Source organism: Tiliqua scincoides, chromosome 3 (assembly GCF_035046505.1).
Source record: "Tiliqua scincoides isolate rTilSci1 chromosome 3, rTilSci1.hap2, whole genome shotgun sequence".
Classification (NCBI taxonomy): Eukaryota; Metazoa; Chordata; class Lepidosauria; order Squamata; family Scincidae; genus Tiliqua; species Tiliqua scincoides.
The window spans coordinates 133808450-133827879 of record NC_089823.1 but is presented as its reverse complement, the minus strand read 5'-3'; the positions used below and the strand labels follow the sequence as shown (position 1 = coordinate 133827879).

The 19430-nt window shown below is 43.6% G+C and overlaps 1 protein-coding gene across 3 annotated transcripts in view; it reads left to right on the top strand.

The window, feature by feature from the left end:
* Nucleotides 1-19350, top strand: part of NDST2 (N-deacetylase and N-sulfotransferase 2) — a 139403-nt gene extending 120053 nt beyond the window's left edge. For all 3 annotated transcript variants that reach the window (XM_066621131.1, XM_066621132.1, XM_066621133.1), the window contains 8 exons: nt 4232-4414; nt 5782-5878; nt 11973-12096; nt 14536-14710; nt 14878-15048; nt 15791-15900; nt 17305-17407; nt 17832-19350. In XM_066621131.1, the coding sequence (XP_066477228.1) occupies nt 4232-4414; nt 5782-5878; nt 11973-12096; nt 14536-14710; nt 14878-15048; nt 15791-15900; nt 17305-17407; nt 17832-17957 (1089 nt within the window). In that variant the 3' untranslated portion in view covers nt 17958-19350. The remainder of the gene's footprint in view (nt 1-4231; nt 4415-5781; nt 5879-11972; nt 12097-14535; nt 14711-14877; nt 15049-15790; nt 15901-17304; nt 17408-17831) is intronic.
* Nucleotides 19351-19430: the final 80 nt, after the last annotated feature.

Genomic DNA, 19430 nt, shown 5'->3' with positions numbered 1-19430 from the left:
TAGCATTTTGTGATTGCCTGTGTACTTTATATTCCACAGGGTTAGGCAAAAAGTATCTGGCAGTGCAGCAAGAAACCTGTAAGTGCGATTCACCTAATATATTTTGATGGTCTTTCCCTTGTTTTGGTATGCTTATCTCAAATTTTAGTCATGCCACCATGGCAGTACTGAGCATTTTTTTTGCAAACTGGCTGTAGAAAATTCTTGTCTTTGCAGAACTATGCAAAGAGTTGGCTATGCTGCCAACTAGATTCTGTAGCCAACTGTGATACTTTTTCATGCTGCCCCCTCATATCTTTTGCTCACTGCATCCACTGTTTGGGTTAATCTCCTTCTAGGCTGTGATGCTAAGGTACCTTTTTCTTAAAATATTTCTATGCACTTGATACAGAAGTGAAAGACTTTCTGTTTTCCCTTCTCAGATTTATTTTCTCTCTGAATAAAATTTTTCTGTTTTTCAGTTGGCACAGCTGTTAACTTTTCTCACAAATACTTCCAGCTGTCTTGAAACATTTGCCACTTTAGACAACCTTTGCAGAAAAACAGGGCTTAGCAAGCCTTCTTCCCCCCCCCCCTTTTAAAAATCTGAATGGTCAACACATTGAAATTAAATAATATTCCCAACCTCCTGTTCTTGGCAGGGGGGCCAGGATGTGTGAGTCTCTCCACAACCTTGTCTAACCCTGATGTTTCCTTAAAGGTAGTTCAACGAGCATTTTTACTGTGATGAACTCCTAAGGTTTAAAAGCATTTCCTCAACTCATTTTACTCCCAGTTCGTAGTATTTGTTCCCCCTCCCCTCATCCCTGTACTTGCTCTCTGTAAGCAAACAGACTGCTCTGCCCACCAGCTGACTTAGCTCTCCCTCCCTCCGATAAAGATGTTCCACTATTTACAGAGAGGCGAGCAGCCTCTCGTCACTGATCCATAGCGGCAGCTTCAGTCTCTGTAAGTTTGTGTACCCATGCAAGAATTGCAGTCTGCTTGCGTGTGTGTTTAACTCAACAGGATAAACACAAGATGTTTGATCTTCTGACTAGCCAACAAACCCTGATGTCAAGTGAAGCTAGTTCCTTCTGTTCCAAGAACAGACAGCCATCGAGTGCCTTTCAGTGCGTTTTCCTGAAGCAAGAGTTGGGAACTGAGTTCTTTTCTCCATAAGCTCTTTCTCTGTACCAGGGCTTGTCATTACTTCATTTTCAGCTGCTTTTTATATTTATGATCGCAGGTCCTTTTGCACAGACACTGAGCTCTTGTTATTTGCATCTCTGCTGTGTTGGGTTTAGAGGATAATTCTTTTCCCCTGTGAGCCTCCTGCCTCCTTATCTGCGGGTTCAGCACCCATGGATTTCATTTGGTGTGGGTGTCAAGCTCACATCTGGAAGCCCTCAAGGACTTCCCAGACATGACCAGAAGCATCCAGGAGATTCTTGAAGCCCTCCCCATGCATTCAATTATCTGCCAAAATTAGTGTCTGCGGGGGGGGGGGGGGTCTAGGAACAGATCCCCCATGAATACCAAGGACCCACTGTATTGGAATGCTCACAGAAAGGGAACTGTGGTTGGCTAATCAGATGAGGAGATACTGAGATCACATGTCATACAATCAGATTGTACCTTGGGTTTTAAAGGAGCAAGTGTCATTTGCTGAAGCCAGAGTCTTGAATAAAGACCAAGAAAGGCGGTATATAAATACCTGTTGTTATTATTATTTGGGGGGGGGCAAATTTCTATTATTGTGAACTGAAGATGGATAGATGAGATTTTTTCCCCTCAAACAGCATTATGCTCAAATGAAGTGGGAACACTTTGTGCATGGCTGAAGTGCAACATGTGTGCATAGAGATTACGCTGGGGTCCGTGTGTATGGTACAGTTATCACAGGAGAGTCATTTAAAGCTGCTTCTGTGTGGCAGTCATTTCATATCTGCCAGTCCTCCCTCTGCATAGCCAAAGGAAATGGATCCAGCATTACTGCACAGTTCCTGACATTCCAGTGCAAGAACCAGAGGATCTCTTCCTTGGACCAGATTAAGCCCAGGCTCCAGTCCAGAGAGGAAGTGGTTGCTAATGTGAAGAACAGTTTCCTACCATGAGGCCAGAGATATAGGAAACCAAATCCTCCCCTCCCCAAGCGTGTTGAGAAAGAGTCATGCTTCAAACAGATTGCTCAGAAGACCTCATCCTTCTAAGCCAAATATGTTTTTCAGAACTACAAGAATTCTTGAGCACTGCAGTGAGAAGTTGGTGCATTAAATGAACTCCTCTTCATAATGTTTAAGTCTTTCTTTCACTCTCTCCTGGCAATCACTTTTAAATATTTTAGCACTTGGATGGAAGCACTGCCAATTTGAGTTGTGTGCTGTGTTCTTGATGGCTCCCAGAGATTCTTTCCAGCACAGCCTCTGCGATGCTGCATGGTGCTCTGGGGGATGAAAATACTACAGTCCTGAAAGGGAGACTGAGACGTCACTTTTGATAGGAAGTGATTGTAGCACACAATGCAGCACACTCTTTCTGGAGTTTCCCAATTGTAGGAGTGATCTTGCCACTAGTGGCTCCAGCAAGCCAGGTCTTCATTTGAAGATGGCACCACATGATGGGAAAGGATGCTTGGGTATTCTTATGGTAGACATGAAGTTGACCTGACAGATGCTGTTGGTAAAACTACAACGCTCTCACTTGATAGTCAGGAAGGTCTATCTGGTTGCAAGTCAGTTACTCTATAATTTAGAGTAGGAGGTCTGGTCTAGAGGGTAGAGCCTCCATTTGCCTGAAGATTAACATCCACAAGGTCGCCAGTTCGAGGCCACCGGCACCGTGCAACCTTCAAGCAGCTGACAAGCTGCAGCTGAGCTGTTCCATCTGCTCTGAGCGTGGGAGGATGGAGGCCAGAATGTTAAACCAGATCGGAGTGTAATACCTTGAATGTAGTGGTTCTTGAAAGAAAGAACCTTCTTTCAATTTGTAAAAATCCCTGCATGGATTTAATAAGCCTGCCTATGTAAACCGCCTTGAATAAAGTCTTGAATAAAGACCAAAGAAAGGCGGTATATAAATACTGTATATTACTATTATATTATTATAATCAGACTGAATGCAAAATCTGACTATTCGCATCCTCCTCTTGTCCTGCCCAGTTCCTCCATGATTACATGTTATATTGCCTAAGGTCCAGACACTCCGGGATAGTGTGTGCACTGTGTCTGTCCTTTCCTATCTGTACTGGAAATCTCAGATAAAATGTGAATAGCTGTGAAGTGGTGACAGAGCAGTTGATGATTCGCCACTTGTACCCATGGTCACAAATGACATATAAGGCTCTGTGTGGTATGGAGATTTGGTCTGTTTAGCCAGGAGAGAGGTTTCATGCTTATAAAAGTTTTCACTGCACCTCATATCTGCCTAGGAATTGCAAGAGTTGTACCTGAATGTGGGCACCTTGCAAAACACGTGGCCACTGCTATCTTCGAATCCAGTATGGCTTCAAAACGGACCAATATCCTACAAGTGTTAGTGAAACTGAGGCAGCAAAGTAATTTTAATTGTTTGTTGTTGCTTCCTTTTAAATGGTTTCTGCTTAATTAAGCCATGGAGAATCCAGAATCTGGGTTGGTACTGGAAGAGATATCAAATCATGAAAGTTTCCTTCCTCAAAATATGCTTGAAGCCTCAAGAGACATCTAAGTGGCTAAATTCAAGCAGAGCTAATTGCGGAGATTTGGGAAGGAAGCAAGGTCCCATGCACTGCTTAGGTGCTGGTATTTGATCATTCTGTTGAAACTGACTGCAGCATGCCATCCCTCACTCAAGTTAGTTAAGGATTTAGTGCACATGGGTAGTGAATGTGGACTTTGGAGCTGTGACTGGTGAAAGATCCTTCATTTTTCCCTTGAGAGACATTAGTATGACATTGCACATGAAGCATGTTGCCTTGGGCAGCATAAGGGTGGAAAGCAGATAGGGTGTTAGTTAAAGCAGATAGGGTGTTTTACTTTAGCAGTAAAAGCAGATAGGGTGTTAGCTAAGGATTTAGTGCACATGGGTAGTGAATGTGGACTTTGCAGCTGTGACCTGTGAAAGATCCTTCATTTTTCCCTTGAGAGAAATTAGTATGACATTGCATGTGAAGCATGTTGCCTTGGGCAGCATAAGGGTGGAAAGCAGATAAAAGCACTCAGAGTATGAGCCTGATACTGACAAATGCCCTCATTTCCTTCATTGTTTGTAGATCAGCATCTTCATGACACATCTGTCCAACTATGGGAATGACCGACTTGGGCTCTACACTTTTGAAAGTCTAGTCAAATTTGTTCAGTGTTGGACCAACCTCCGTCTTCAGACACTGCCTCCCATCCAGCTTGCCAGAAAGTATTTTGAAGTATTTTCACAAGAGAAGAACCCTCTCTGGCAGGTGAGAAGGCAAGTTTTGGGATCTCTCTTGTGAAGACTGGGACAATTTCTCATTGACCAACCCTAACTTTTGCTCTGAACTTAATAAGAAAGGCTTCTGAGCAGAGTGCTGTTGAGTTGTTTGGTCCAGAAGAGAGGAGTCTGCATGTCTCTCTATGGCATCCATGGAAAAAACCCAGAGCCATGAACTACTGGCTGTTCTGGGAACTAGAATCTGATTTCCTTTTCAGAACGTCAAGGTCTGTTTTTAGAACTTTAGTCCTCATAGTTGTGGTGACAATTCTAAAATGGCAGGCTTGGGATTTTCTGGGTGAACCTTTTAGTATTCAGAAGATCAGAGAGCCTTCTCTTTTTAACCTTTCTCTTTCCTCTCTCCCCTGGTACATTGCTTCCTAAAAACCCTCGTGTTCCATCCCCATGCACTCCTTCCAGCATTTTAGCTTGTTCTTCCCAGTGAAAAATGAAAGTGCAAAATTCATTATATTCCTCATTCCAGAACGTTATGGTCCATTTCTGGATTAATATATTCGGCATTGAATGTCCTTCCAGTACTTGCATATACGTATGTGCTTTTTGTCATTACTGTACTGCTATATCCTATAAAACCGCTCTGTTATTGACAGGAAGGTGAGATGTGATATTGACAGGGAGGTGGGGTGGGAAAGACTTCTCTCAGTAATGAGCAATCACCATCTTCCTTACTGTTGTGCCTGACTTAGTGCATCAGAGCTACTCTTGCTCAGGGGCTTGTGGGACAGTATTCTCATTATGATGCCCTGCTCACTAATTGGGCCCCTGTGAGTATATGCAACAAAAACAGAGCTTGTCCTGTATTGGAAAGGTGGACCATCTCTGTCCTAGACTAGCTGGAAGTGTGGACTTTGAGATTTTCATCATGGAGAAGAGGATACATCCAGTTAAACTTTGGCACAAGGCTTAGCTAAACCAGATACATTCTATAACAAATGGTATTCCTTTATGCCTTTTGATGGAGTACTTTCAGATAGCACAACCACTCTCCTGATATGAGTCTGGCTGATTGTATTTGTACAGTGTATTCTTATTTTGTTGTACATCAGGTTTTGTAATACATTTTAAATCCTCTTAAATAAAAATCAAAGGGTATTAAAACAAGATGGCTGTAATAGAGCAGAAAGTCTTGAAGTTCTAGTAGACTTTCTATCAAATGCCAGCATTGCTGTGGTTTTTTGGACTGCATGGAAGAGTGCATTTATTCATGTTCCATAGACCTGGAAGATGATGCTTCAAAAGAAAATGCTTGCCTGGTTCTTACCTCTCTTTTTCTATCAGCCCATAACATAATGAATTCCCTATATAATCTCAGGTTTGATTTATTACTTGATGTAGAACCCTTGTGATGACAAGCGACACAAGGACATCTGGTCCAAAGAGAAGACATGTGACCGGCTTCCCAAGTTCCTCATCATTGGACCGCAGAAAACTGGTAAGGTAATCTGTTGTCCATTGATTGGCATACCAAAGTGGTCTCTTCATAATGGAATATGAATCTATATTTAGGGGATTGATTCTTGTGATCTGTTTGATAGTGTGGCATTCCTGAACACTTGGTAGGACCTTGACTGAATCCTTCTGGGTTATGGTGGGGGGGGGGAGGTGGATTCAAAGTTGTAAACTGCCAACGTCTTGGATTTCTCTGGGTTATCTGTTCCATCCAATTACTAAATGATGCTAGATTTACCAAGCCAAGATGTGATGTACAGCACAAAGTAGTGCAGAAAGAGGTACTGTAGTGCCTCCCAAAGGCTTGGTTGTGTAAAGTTTTAAAGAATGTACTGACTGGACTGCGTAGCTAAGCCAGCATGTTGAAATCTTTCCACTTAATCATTTAGACCAGCACTCGCCAAACAGCCTACAGGCCAGATCTAACACAGTGCTGCATCCCTCTCCTGTGTGAGCAGTGCTTACCATTCCACAGCACTGCTGACATGAAGCCACCCAATTGCTGTAATGCAACACTCTAGGCAGTCATGTCTACCTGGAGATACACGTGCAAAGCCTGCTGGGGCAGTGGGCTGCAGATGTAACTGCCTAGAGCAGGCTCCTCCAAACCTCGGCCCGGGGGCTGTATCTGGTGTTTGGGGAAAGTCTTCCGCTCCATGAGTGGAGCTTACCATTCTGCCCCCTCATGGCTTGTCTTCTGAGTAGATCTGGGCACTGGGACACTCTGGGCTGTCACGTCTACTTGAATGTCCTATTGCACAGCCAGTAGCATCACTAGGGTTCATGTCACCCGGTATGGGAGGCCAGCCCATCACCCCATGCAGTGGGTGGGGCAACACCCCAGGTTGTGGGCATGGTGATGTACCATCGCCCTGCCCCCACTGTTTTTTTTGCTGTACCTTTTGATAAAACAAAGATATTTCAATGCAGTTTGTTTCATTGCATACTGCATGACACATTGATTGATATAGAATGATGGTATTATTCTTACAAACTGTTATTTTGGTCACTAGTGGTATCACACACACACACCCCCAGGTGTCAACACCTTATTGCAACAGTTCTCAAACTTTTAGCACTGGGACCCACTTTTTATAATTACAATCTGTCCAGGACCCATTGGAAGTGATGTCATGGCCAGAAGTGACATCATCAAGCAAATTAAAATAAATCATTATAAATAATTAAAGTAAAGCAAATAACAAAGGCCAACACATATTTTGCTTCCTTAAACATTACACTAATTCCTGGGTTTTTTTGGGGTGCCGATTCCAAAAATGGCATCTGTTTTGCCCTATCACATCTAGTTTTGGAGATACGACATAGCCTCTTTAGTGAATGGTTCAAGCAGCTTCCTCATGAGGAAGCTGCTTGAACCATTCACTAATGAGGCTATACTATATCTCCAAAACTAGATGTGATAGGGCAGGCATGTCCAACTTCGAACAGGTCATGATCTACTTTTTCCGGCCAAAAGTGCCAGTGATCTACCACCATGAAAATTAAGTTTCAAATTAGTTTCAAATTAAATTTTAACCCAATAAAGTTGGAGGATTCTCCCCCCCATTTTTAATGAACCTTCTGTCATTTACTTGGATGTGATCAGCTGTTAAGCAAATTAAGCAAAAACAGAACAGAGAGACGAAGATCCAGTGAGAACTGCGAGGGGAAATGGAAAGTACATTTTTTCTTAAAGTTTTATTGAGTAATAACTTTCTTTAACTTTTATTGAGTGATTTGTGTTAAATTTAGGTTGAGTATTGATCCAGGCTGATCTTGCACAATCTTTAATATTTCACTCTTGCTCATTAGTGAGATGTCTGAGCCTGCATTTCATCCCCCAGCTTTTTGAAGTTGGGTGAATATTGCGTGAGGGCCAGTCTCAGGGAATCCTGGAGATGTTCATCTGTCATGTTGGAACATTGTGTACTCTGTCATTTTCATATGGGAAAACACAGATTCACACAAATAAGTTGAACCGAAACAGGAGTGTACAGCTTCACTGCATCTTCTCATGTTGGGAAATTTGTCTCAAGGCACTAGCTTCCAAAATGATTCTTGTTCAGCACGGATCTTGAGAAAAATGTCATTTTAAAGGGTTAATATTTCATTTTCAAGAGATGGCTTGTTAAATGAGTAATTTTTACTGATAGCAGCTGCAGTTTCTTTAATATTCACATCTACTTTGAATGGGTATGACAAGTGCTCCACAACTGTTCCAATTTTTTGGAAGTCACAGAATCTATTTTTGAATTCCTGGATAACAGAACAGATTTCTGTCACGTACTTCTTGTTCTGAAAAACAAAATTTGGATATTGTCCCAGATGGTCCTGCGTATTAGGAAAATGATCAAGTGTTGTTTGCAAGGTCAATCATCATTAGCTCAAATTTGCTCTTGTAGGATTAAACTGTACTCATCATCTCGCCAATGCATTTGTTTTTACCTTGTAGTTCAATGTTCATATCACTTAGTTCACCTGTAAAGACAGCGAGAAATGCCAGATCACATAACCTCATCTTCCAACTCTGCTTGGTCATCTCCCCTCTCCTTCGTAAAACTTCTTATTTCATTCAGCAAATCTTTGCAGAAATTTGTGCCTACTTAGCCACCTTACATCTGTGTGCAAAATGATTTGCGCTGCCCCTTCATCAAGAGTAAGATTGAAAAGCTGTCTTTGAAGTGATCTTCCATGAACTGAATTTACAATTTTGAAAATGATGTCCATGACAGTCTTTGTATTGAGTCTCTTGCTTGCCAAAACTTGCTGGTGAATGTTGCAGTGGTAAGAAAGGAAATCTGGGAAGTCGTCATGCTGTCTACAGAGGGCTATGAAACCGTTCACCTCACCTGTCATTGCTCTTGCTCCATCAGTAGTGATGGAAACAAGTCTATGCAATGGAAGATTACACTTTGTCACAAAAGAATGGAAAGAACTGAATATTTCCTGACCGGTAGTTCTCCCTTTTAAAGAAATCATTCCAAGTAGTTCTTCTTTAACACTGAAGTCTTCAAAAACCATCCAGATAAAGACTAGTAACTGGGCTATGTCTCTTATGCCTGTAGATTCATCCAGTTGGAGTGAGAAAGCAACACAATTTGAAACATCCTCCAACAATTGTTCAGTTGTGTCTCCAAACATCTTTTCTATTCACCACCCGACGGTGTTTCTTGACAATTGTACATCTTGAATAGCAGCTATGATCGCTTTCTTATTTTTAAATCCTTCAAAAAGATTGTCAGCTGCTTCAAGAAAACAATCTTTCACAAATTCCCCTTCAGTGAAAGGTTTGCATTTCTTTGCGATCAGGTTGCTGACCTTGAAGGATGCTTTGGTTGCATTGACACTCAGAAGCCCTCCTTGGGAGACCTTGGAGGCCTTAGAAGGTAATTTCTAATTTTTGGTGAAAACCGAAAGTGATGTTTTAAGGCCTTAAAAAGTTGGGTACCCAGAGTTCTTGAACAAAAGGAATCCAAGCAGTCCAAGTAGGCACACCTGGACAGCAATCTAAGTGGGCACAGAGATACTTGGGCGGAGCAGCACCATGCCATGTTAAGACAAAGTGAAAATCTAGACTGAAGTCTCAGGGTTGCTGAGTAGCCAATTTCGATTTAAGTTCTTTGAGCTTCAGTTTACGAATGTCACTTTTGGGTGGAAAATCAGCATCAAACTTATTGCTATGCAGAGCCTTGTAATGACATTCCAGATTACCCTTTTTGGGCAAGGATACTGGGGCATTACAAATTAAACAACACTTGTCTTTCACCATGATGAAGAAGTAATCCATTTCCCATTCATCATGAAAGTGGTAGGTTTTGCTCTTCTTTGGAACACTCATCTTCGTTATACTGGGGTGGTTGGAAGTAAGGATGGATGTAAGGATGTAAGAAGACCAAATCTGCTAAGTTAGTATAAACACTAACTGAATCTGGTTCAGAACTGTCACTGTCCCAAAGTATTAAAGATCAACAGGAATGGAAGACCTCTGGATGATGTGCAATACAAGGACTGGAGATGCCAAAACCACTCATGCAGTTCTAAAAATAAGAATTCATCATACTGGCACCAATAATCAAATACCACCAAACAATCATCAAAACACCTGTCCAGCAAACCAGATAAAATCAAATACTGCCAAACAAGTTCAAATACCACCACACACGATTTAATAAATTCTGCACACAGTGTAAAGGCTAGGTGAAATAAAATTGCAGAGGCAAGCAAGTCACAGTGGTTTGAACCAATTCGAAGGCAAGGCATAGAACAAAATTGGAAAAGCCCGCCAAAATCACCAAATTCTTGACACTTTGTTGTGTCTGCCCGAAAACGCTTAATGAAAGCGAACTATAAAGCGACCAACGACCAGCACACGACACAACTAATACGTTAAGTGTATTCAGTTAAAGCCCGGACGAATGGATATTGCCCGGTATATAACACACTTCTAAGGGATGTTCGGGCGGGGGCAGGAATGGGTGATTCTGAGAGGCAGGAGACCAGGTATGACACCGGGCCTGTGGCGTCTCGTCGTGGGGCGCGGGCAGCAGCCCCCTGGGGTACCCACAAACTATTGGCATGAAAACAACAAGCGCCCCCAATACACCCGCAGGCAAGATTCCCATAGGCAGGGAAAAAAGACAGGCAAAGGATCAGCAGCGGCAGCAAGCCCTCGGCAGACAACCTGCCGGCACGAGCTCTCTCCTAGTGACGGGGCGAGCTGCTGGAGAGATGGAGCCAAGTGGGGCTGGCGATCTACCTCTGACCCCTTGGCGATCTACAGGTAGATTGCGATCTACCTGTTGGACATGGCTGTGATAGGGCAAAACGGTTGCCATTTTTGAAATTGGCACCCCAAATTCATATCAAACCACTATAAAGTTTGGAAAAAACTTTTCTGACCCTCAATTTTGTAGGCCTGTGTAATTAAATAAGGGGAAGCCAGCCCTTTTCCACCAAGTGAATTTCCTCTGTAGCCTGCCTGCAGTACCCCCCCCCCCCAAAAGTAAGATTTTCAGCCCTATCCAGTTCAATTTAAGATCTTCTGTTTAAATCAGATCACTGTGAGGATCCACCTGGCTTTAAAAGACTAAAAAGGAAAACAGTTCATGTTACCAGCTGAAGCCTCTGTTTTTATTCTTTTTATGTGGAGGGGGAGGCTGCCTTCTGGAGCATTTGTTGAGCTCCAGTTCCATCAGATCAGGACCATTCTGGTGGCCTCACATTCCCCTTTGCCTGGTCTGACCGTGAGCCAAGGCATATTTACACAAAAGTTTAAGCACATTTTCACTTTCCATAGGGCTACATGCATTTTTTGTTTTTTGGCAATACCTTCTGAAAGAAAGGAGATATTTCACTCCCATTTTTTTCTGTAAAATCTGCTCCATTCTACTGTAAATTCTGCATCCAGTGGTATGTAACTTGATGGTATATATTCCTAACCACTGTGATTTTAGCGCGTCAACCCCCTTGTGCGTCACCCAGTGTGGCCCGCACCACCCACACCCCCTAGCGACGCCACTGTGCACAGCCTTCTGGGATGCTGGGCAACAGACGCAACTGCCCAGAGAGTCCCAGTGCCCAGATCTACTTGGAAGATGAGCCGCATGGAGGTGGAATGATAGGCTCTGGTCCAAATGGGGACTGGTTTTCCGTCAGACAGCAGTTGTGAGTTTGGCAACCCCTGGCCTAGAGGGTGGCGTTACAGCAATTGGGTGGGCTTCTTCCAAGCAGTGTGGGGGAATGGTAAGAGAAGCTCAAAACTGGGACTGCTTTTTGCATACACAGCACTTGTGAGTTTGGTGACCAGTGATTTAGACTGTGACTTGCTAGTGCAGGAAGCCTTCTCCCAGTAAAACTCATGTCCTGTCTACCCCAACACCAGGTTGGTTATTGTGGGACCATGCACTTCTCACCAGCAGAGTAGAAACAATTTTAACATGGAGTGAAGTTTTCTGTGTGTTATGAAATGCTTCTGGTAGCACTCATGGTAGCATCAACCTTTACATTAGGCGTTTCTACTTACAGATTATTCCCAGTGCCTGATAAATTCTTTGAGGGGATATACTTTTTTGTTGCAGGCACGACAGCTGTGCATTTCTTCCTGTCCATGCACCCAGCTGTTACCAGCAACTTCCAAAGCCCTTCCACCTATGAAGAGATCCAGTTCTTTAATGGGCCCAACTATCACAAAGGAATTGATTGGTATGCTCCTGTACTTCTGGATTTATGTTATGCTTTGCTCCATGAGAAGCATTCAATGTTGCTCGCTGGTTGGACAATCTGACCTTCATTAACAGAATTTTTTTGTGGCATGCAGAATAGCATGTAATTCAGTCAGCCCAGTTGCACTAGCTTGATTCACCTTCACTCCTGGCCTTGAATTTGTCAACCTGTACCAAGATCCAGGTCTACAGAGCTTGTGTCTTGAGTACACTTCTGTACTGCAGCGAGTCATGGACTCTTCACTCACAACAGGAGAAGAAGCTGAACGCTTTCCACATACGCTGCCTCTGATGCATCCTTGGTATCACCTGGCAGGACAAAGTTCCAAACAACACAGTCCTGAAACGAGCTGGAATCCCCAGTGTGTATACAGTGTGTATACAGTGCTGACACAGATGCCTGCGTTGGCTTGGTCATGTCGTGAGAATCCCAAAGGATCTCCTCTATGGAGAACTTGTGCAGGGAAAGCGCCCTATGGATAGACCACAGCTGCACTACAAGGACATCTTCAAGAGGGATCTGAAAGCCTTAGGAATGAACCTCAACAGATGGGAAACCTTGGCCTCTGAGTGTTCTGCTTGGAGGCAGGCTGTGCAGCATGGCCTTTCCCAGTTTGAAGAGACACTTTGCCAACAGACTGAGGCAAAGAACCAAAGAAGGAAGTCCCATAGCCAGGGAGACAGACCAGGGACACGCTATACTTGCTCCCAGTGTGGAAGGGATTGTCATTCCCGAATCAGCCTTTTCAGCCACACTAGACGCTGTTCCAGAACCACCATTCAGAGCGCGATACCATAGTCTTTCGAGACTGAAGGTTGCCAACCAACTTCTTATAGTGTTCATCCTGCCATGGCGTCAGCCTTTTTTAAAGAAGATTTGAACTGCAGCTTCTTGCATTGTAATACAAGGAGTGCTGACTGTTGATACATTGTGTGAGAGAAATCCTTGCTTCAGCCCCAGCGGAGTCCAGCACTGTGGACTCTTTACAATTCTAGTGGACTTAACAAGACCATGGAGTGCTACGTAAGGGAGGCCACAGGGGACCATCTTCCCAGGTTCCTCTTGTTAGTATGATGCATGTTACATAGGGAACCGTGTGGGTAGTTATTGAATAACTATTTTCCTGCAGAAGGATACCGGGACTGTAGTTCAGCCATTTTCAACCATTGTGCCATGGCACACTGGTGTGCCATGGATGGTCTGCAGGTGTGCTGCAGGAGTTTGGGGGAGTATCATTTGTTAGTGGGGCCACTGGGGATGCAAGGCCCTGCTGTCAGTGTGGTGTGCCTTGTCAATTGTCAAAAAACTGATGGTGTGCCCTGACAACTTTTGTGCCTTGTCAGTATGCCATGAGATGAAAAAGGTTGAAAATCAGTGACTATACTAACAAATACATTTTTGTGTTTTGCTTGTGGTGGATGAATGCTTGCAGTGTGGGCAGTGGGGCCACAGTATTAGCAGGGGAGAGGTTCTATGACTTCTCATGGCACTGGTGTTGCAAAAACCAGAGGTGCAAAAACTGGTCACATCAGAGGTCGTGCCTGTCTCCTAGCCTCCTCAGAAGGCCTCCCAGATACAACTGGCAGACACTTCCAGTTAACACCAGCAACTTTCAGTTGCAACCAGGAGGTGTTCTGAGGTGTAGGGAAGCCAACATGTGACCTCCCCGCACCTCAGAACACCTCCTGGATACAACTGGATATTGCTGGCTCAAACTAGAAGCTTCTTTCTGGTCACATCTCGGAGGTCCTCTGAGGTGTGGGCTCAGCATCCACAGATGCTCAAGTTTGTGGATGCTGAATCTGCGGATAGGGAGGGCCAACTGTATTTTGTGCACCAAGACAGAGTAAGAAAAGAGAAAATGTTCAGGGAGAGAATTCAAGGGAACCTTACTCTTTTGATCCCAGTCCCAAGCTTTAGAAGGGTTGATTGGAGAGCTTGGAGAAAAAGGCAAAAAGCACAATTATCATTGCCTTTCAAAAGACAATGTTACAAGTCTTGGGCTCTTCAGTTCTGCATAGCAGTTGGGGGGGGGCACAATAACCCACTGAGGAGTTGTTGAATTAGAGAGAGTTTGGTCTGACTAGCCAAAATATCCTGATATTTATTGGAATTTGAGCTGGTGCTTACATGCATTTCATGCAGTCCATGCAGCAATGCTAGTCCCAGCTCCTGCATTGGGACTGAAGTTGGGTCTCCCAGTGTAAGAGTAACAGCATGAGTTGTGTGTGTTAGAATACTGTACTGGCCTTTGTCCTCTTCCATCCATCCATGACTCTATCATCATCTTCATATTCCCCATGGCAGGGAAAGACACTGGAGGCTACTGGTCTTCTGCCAAATCCTCGATGAGTCTCTCCTTATCACAGTTATTGCATATACCCTGTCAGACACCTCCTGGTTTTCTTTACTTGACAGGTACATGGAGTTCTTCCCTATCCCTTCTAATGCCAGCACAGACTTCATGTTTGAGAAAAGTGCCAATTACTTTGATACAGAAGTAGTACCCAAGCGAAGTGCAGCTCTCCTTCCGCGGGCCAAAATCATTGCTATTCTGATCAACCCAGCAAACAGAGCCTACTCCTGGTATCAGGTAACCCCTTTAAAATGACTGGCACATGGCAAGTGAGACTCCAGGACTCTAATGGTGGGGTGTGGGGATATGGTAATGCACATATTATATAAATATGTTGTCTTCTGATGCGAGAAGAACTGTATGGTATTCACTGCTCTCTGCCTCTTCCCCTTCCTGTGCATCAGCACCAGCGTGCTCACAATGACCCCGTGGCACTCAATTACACCTTCTATCAGATTATTTCTGCTGGACCCCAAGCTCCTCAAGAGTTACATAACCTGCAAAGCCGCTGTCTGAACCCTGGATTGTATTCCACTCATCTGGAAAGATGGTTGACGTATTATCCATCTGGGCAGGTACAGTATTTCTTTAGGAAGGAAGCAGTCTTTTTCATTTGGTGTGGTCAATCCTGCTGTTCTGCTTTGAGGCCCAGCAGTAGCTGGTCCCTTGTACAAAACTGGCTCTGGACTTCAGTTCTTTTCCAGGCCACTGTCCAGAGAAATACTGTGGACTGCCAGGTCCCAGTTGTCTCAGAACTAACAAGTGCAAACCAAAGAGCACAAAAAGGCTCTTGCACACTTCCATTCATTCCAGTGGGGCTTGTGCAGGAGAATTTCCTGGGAGATTCTTTCCTTTGAAGAGGAATAGAGAGGCTTTATTATATAATGCCAGTGATAGGTTGAACTTATATACACTTCTCAATAAACTTCTGAAAATCTCTTACCACTTTATTGTACCTGTTACACTACTGTCTGCTCCACATGTGAACCAGAAGGCTATAAGTGTTTTGGATTCACAAAGAAGAATACAAGATGGTAAAAGTTACTGACCAAACCAGTTGTTTAAAACTTACTAGGTGGTTCTTCAGGTTTTAGAATTCTACAGACTTCTTGTGTCTTTGGGCTTTGTTGGTGGGTACATGTAGTGATGTAGAAACCTGTATATTGATGGTCATAATTTCAGTGATCTATGATAAAGAAACTAAACTCCTATTTCCCATCCAGGAGGAGACAATAAGTTATCTGCAAAGTTCTGTTGCAGCATCCAGATGTTGATTAGATTTACTCTGAAACCTTTGTTGTTTCTCCTTCCTTTCAGGTCCTGATTGTGGATGGACAAGAACTCCGCCACAGCCCCACCTCCATCATGGAGAACATACAAAGATTTCTGGGGGTCACACCACTCTTCAACTACACCCAAACACTTAAGTAAGAATTGTATGTCTGTGTGTATGCACATACCAGTTTCCAAGGTTGATGCACCTTAGTAGCTGCTTTCCCTATCTGGAATCCAGTGGTGATTCAGTCTACAGTGAACTACGGCATTGCTTGCTCCTGAGAGGTCACACATTAATAAGTCATATTCTTACACCAAATATTTTAAATAAATACCTGAGTTTTCTGTTGATATTTTGTGTCAATTAATATGTAAACTTATTAGTGAACTTTGTTGTGGTGTCTGCACTACTGTCCTGCTTGTTGCTTTTGCTGCAGCTTTGTGACATGAATTTGAAATGTGTTTACTATTGTTGCATTTTTGTTTTAATAGTTTTGCTTAAAACCTGTGTATATCCCATGTGGCAGAAAAATTGCATAAGGATATTTTAAATAAACAGAAGTTCTCCAATCAAATAACAATACTCATAGCCTGTGGCTACTGCAAAGTGTTGTCTATTTTTTGCCATTGTCTTTATTGCTTTACTCATTATTTTACTTTTATATCTTATTTTTATTGTAAGCTGCCCTTGCACCAACTGAAGGGTTGTATATAAATTTGTGGGAGGGAAGAAAGTAAATGGTTCTGTTTCACATGTGTACTAATGCAAATCAGGATTTCCTGGAAACCAGGTTTCCATTTAATATGGTTTGCATCAGTGAAGGTGGAGCATGAATCCATGGTTAAGGCCAGGGCTCTCCAGCCTCTGGCCTGATCCTGCACCCTGCCTAAGCCCTCCCATGTGTGAAAACTGCTTATCATTCTGCAGGGGAGCCTCTGGAAGGCCCCTCTGTGTGCCTCCAGTCTTTGTGCCAGCCGCTTCTGGTTTCTGACACCCCAATAGAGTTTGCCCCCAGATTTCCAGGCAGAAGGGGCTGGATGTGGCAAAGATGGAGTTTTGCAGAGACTCCATCTGTGCTGGGGAGGCCTTTGCCGGCTTTGGAGACCACTTTGGAGACCACTGGTTAAGGCCATAAGGGAGAGAGAACATGGCTCCACTGGCAAAAGAGTGCATATCCTCACGCACTGCTTGTAATTTGTGGGGAAACCAGTATTACAACTGCACTAAGCCAGTTCTTTACTGCTATGAATGTTGAAATAAAAGGGCTTATACATTTTGAAACACAAGCAGGGCATTGCAATAGGTAACAAAAATGTTACAGGTCAGATCTAACCTGAGGAATTTGTTACCTGTTCTACTTAAGTTGCCTTAAAGTTTAAACCAATAATTCCTTCCCTGGCTAATCATTTTTCTGGAAAGGCTGAAAATTACCCACACTGATCAATTCTGTGCATTGACAGGAGAAATAAAACTGTAGTGGAAAGCTGCTGACTTGGTGTGATCTGTAGGATTAGCTCAATGCTCATATGCACCCTTATGAAACACTCTTTTTCAGGTTTGATGAAGCAAAAGGATTTTGGTGCCAGGTGCTGGAAGGAGGAAAGACCAAGTGCCTGGGAAAGAGTAAAGGAAGAAAATATCCAGACATGGATTCCTCAGTGAGTAGTGGGGAGGGGGGAATCTTTCACAGAGCATGGGCTCTAATGCATGGGTCTCCAAACCCAGGCCCGGGGGCCAGATGTGGCCCGCAGCAAGCCTCTTTCCGGCCCACGGCCAACTTCTTGTCCCCTGAAAGCCTCTGGCCCACTCAACTGAACATGACCAGAACATGTGCTCTGATTGTGTCTGGAGGGTGTTCTGAGGGCCAGAGAGGTTGAATGAATGAGCCCATTTATTCACTCATCCAACTTACATCTCTAATTTATTTATTTAAATTTTTTTTCACCAGATATTTGATGTGGCCCTCCGGCCAAAAAGTTTGGAGACCCTTGCTCTAATGGGATAAGGTGCTTGGAGGGGGAAGGGAGGAAAATATAGCAATGATCCTTCATTAATGGTGTTCTTCTCCTGCAACTGCTCCAGTCTCGCATGTTCCTGTCGGACTTCTATCGTGAGCACAACATTGAACTATCCAAGTTGATGAACAAGCTTGGGCAGCCACTTCCGACATGGCTGCGAGAGGAGCTGCAGAATTCGAGCTGGAGCTGAGGCCAAGAGCACTAGCCCCCAGTGCTGACCGATTTGTGGATGTGGAAACCACTGGAAAAAAATACACACCACTGCCATCTCTTCTCAATCACTCCGAACCAGAGGAAGGAGCTGGAAGCATGCTGGCCTGAATGTGGACCATGCACCTTCAAGTATTAACTGTTCGGTACAAACATTGAAGCACCCCTCTGCAGAGAACAAAGTTGAATATGGTAATATAAAGTCATACCCACCCCAAAATTCCAGGGTGACTGATTTAGGAATGCATGTAGGCTGTAATTCCTCACGGAGGAAAGCCCTTTGCAGGCTCCACAAGAACAAAAGCATGCAAATGTGTAAGCTACTGGGACATTATCTGTTAATGTCCAAAATGCTCAGGATGCTAGCAAGTGAATGTCTTACTATAGTGACTGCTCCCTTATGTAGTTCTTAGGAGTGTTTCTGGATTTATTAGTGATGGACAGCAAATTGCATTTCCCTGATTGCAGCCATAGTTGTTCCAATAACACTAGCCAAGGAGACAGGGAGGGAGAGAAGATGGTTCCTACCTGTGATAGGTCCAAGATGATGAGGAAAGTCTGTTGCCTCAGTAATGGGCTTTGAAAAGGCAGTGTTAACATGTAACTAATCACCACAGTCTTAACTTTCAGCTAGGGGTGAAAGGAGGTTTCAGAGCTGGCTCTTTTATGGGCAGCTCCCTGGTCTTGTGCACTGGGGCTTTTAGGGGTTCCCTTTTTATCATAGCACAGAGAGGCTGAAGGGTGAGATGGAATATGGATCAATGTCTGGCAAGTCAAATTGCCCATTTTGGCTCGAGGTCTGCTGGTGGCTTTTACGAGCTGGTGATCTAATCTCGCCATTTTCCCTCATTGCAACCACTACCCCACTTGAGTGGAAAACAGCAGAAATCCTGCCTGTCCTTCTAAACATGCCTTACATATCGAGTGGTCCAGTAACTGCTCAAGATGACAAGTGCCAGGCTCATTGGGGGATATGTAGCAGCTGGCTATGGCAGGAAGACTCCTTGGGGCAATTTGTGTACCTTGGTGTCCCCATTGTAACAAGGAGAAAAATGAAATTGGCCAAGCTTACATATGGAGCCTTAGTTATTGTGTATTTTTAATGGTGAATTTACCATTAACTGTAAATATATAGTATGGATGATTAAAATATTCCATTCAATGTCGCCCTGAGCAGGGCAAATGTTGTGCAACCAAAAAAAATTGAAACAACAAAACTAAAACCCTGTGGTTGAAGAGAGGAGCAAGTGCTGTGCTGCCTGCACTGGCTTAATGTATAGTGTCATTCACATTGAATGATGATGATAAGGATAAATTCTTGGCTCATGCAGTTTGAGCACAATGTCTAAATAAAGGTTAGACATAACATTTGGAGTCAATAAATGTACTACTTTATTTCTCTTCATTTGTACTGTTGTAGTCTCCCATGCCTTTTATCTGCCTATGGGGTATA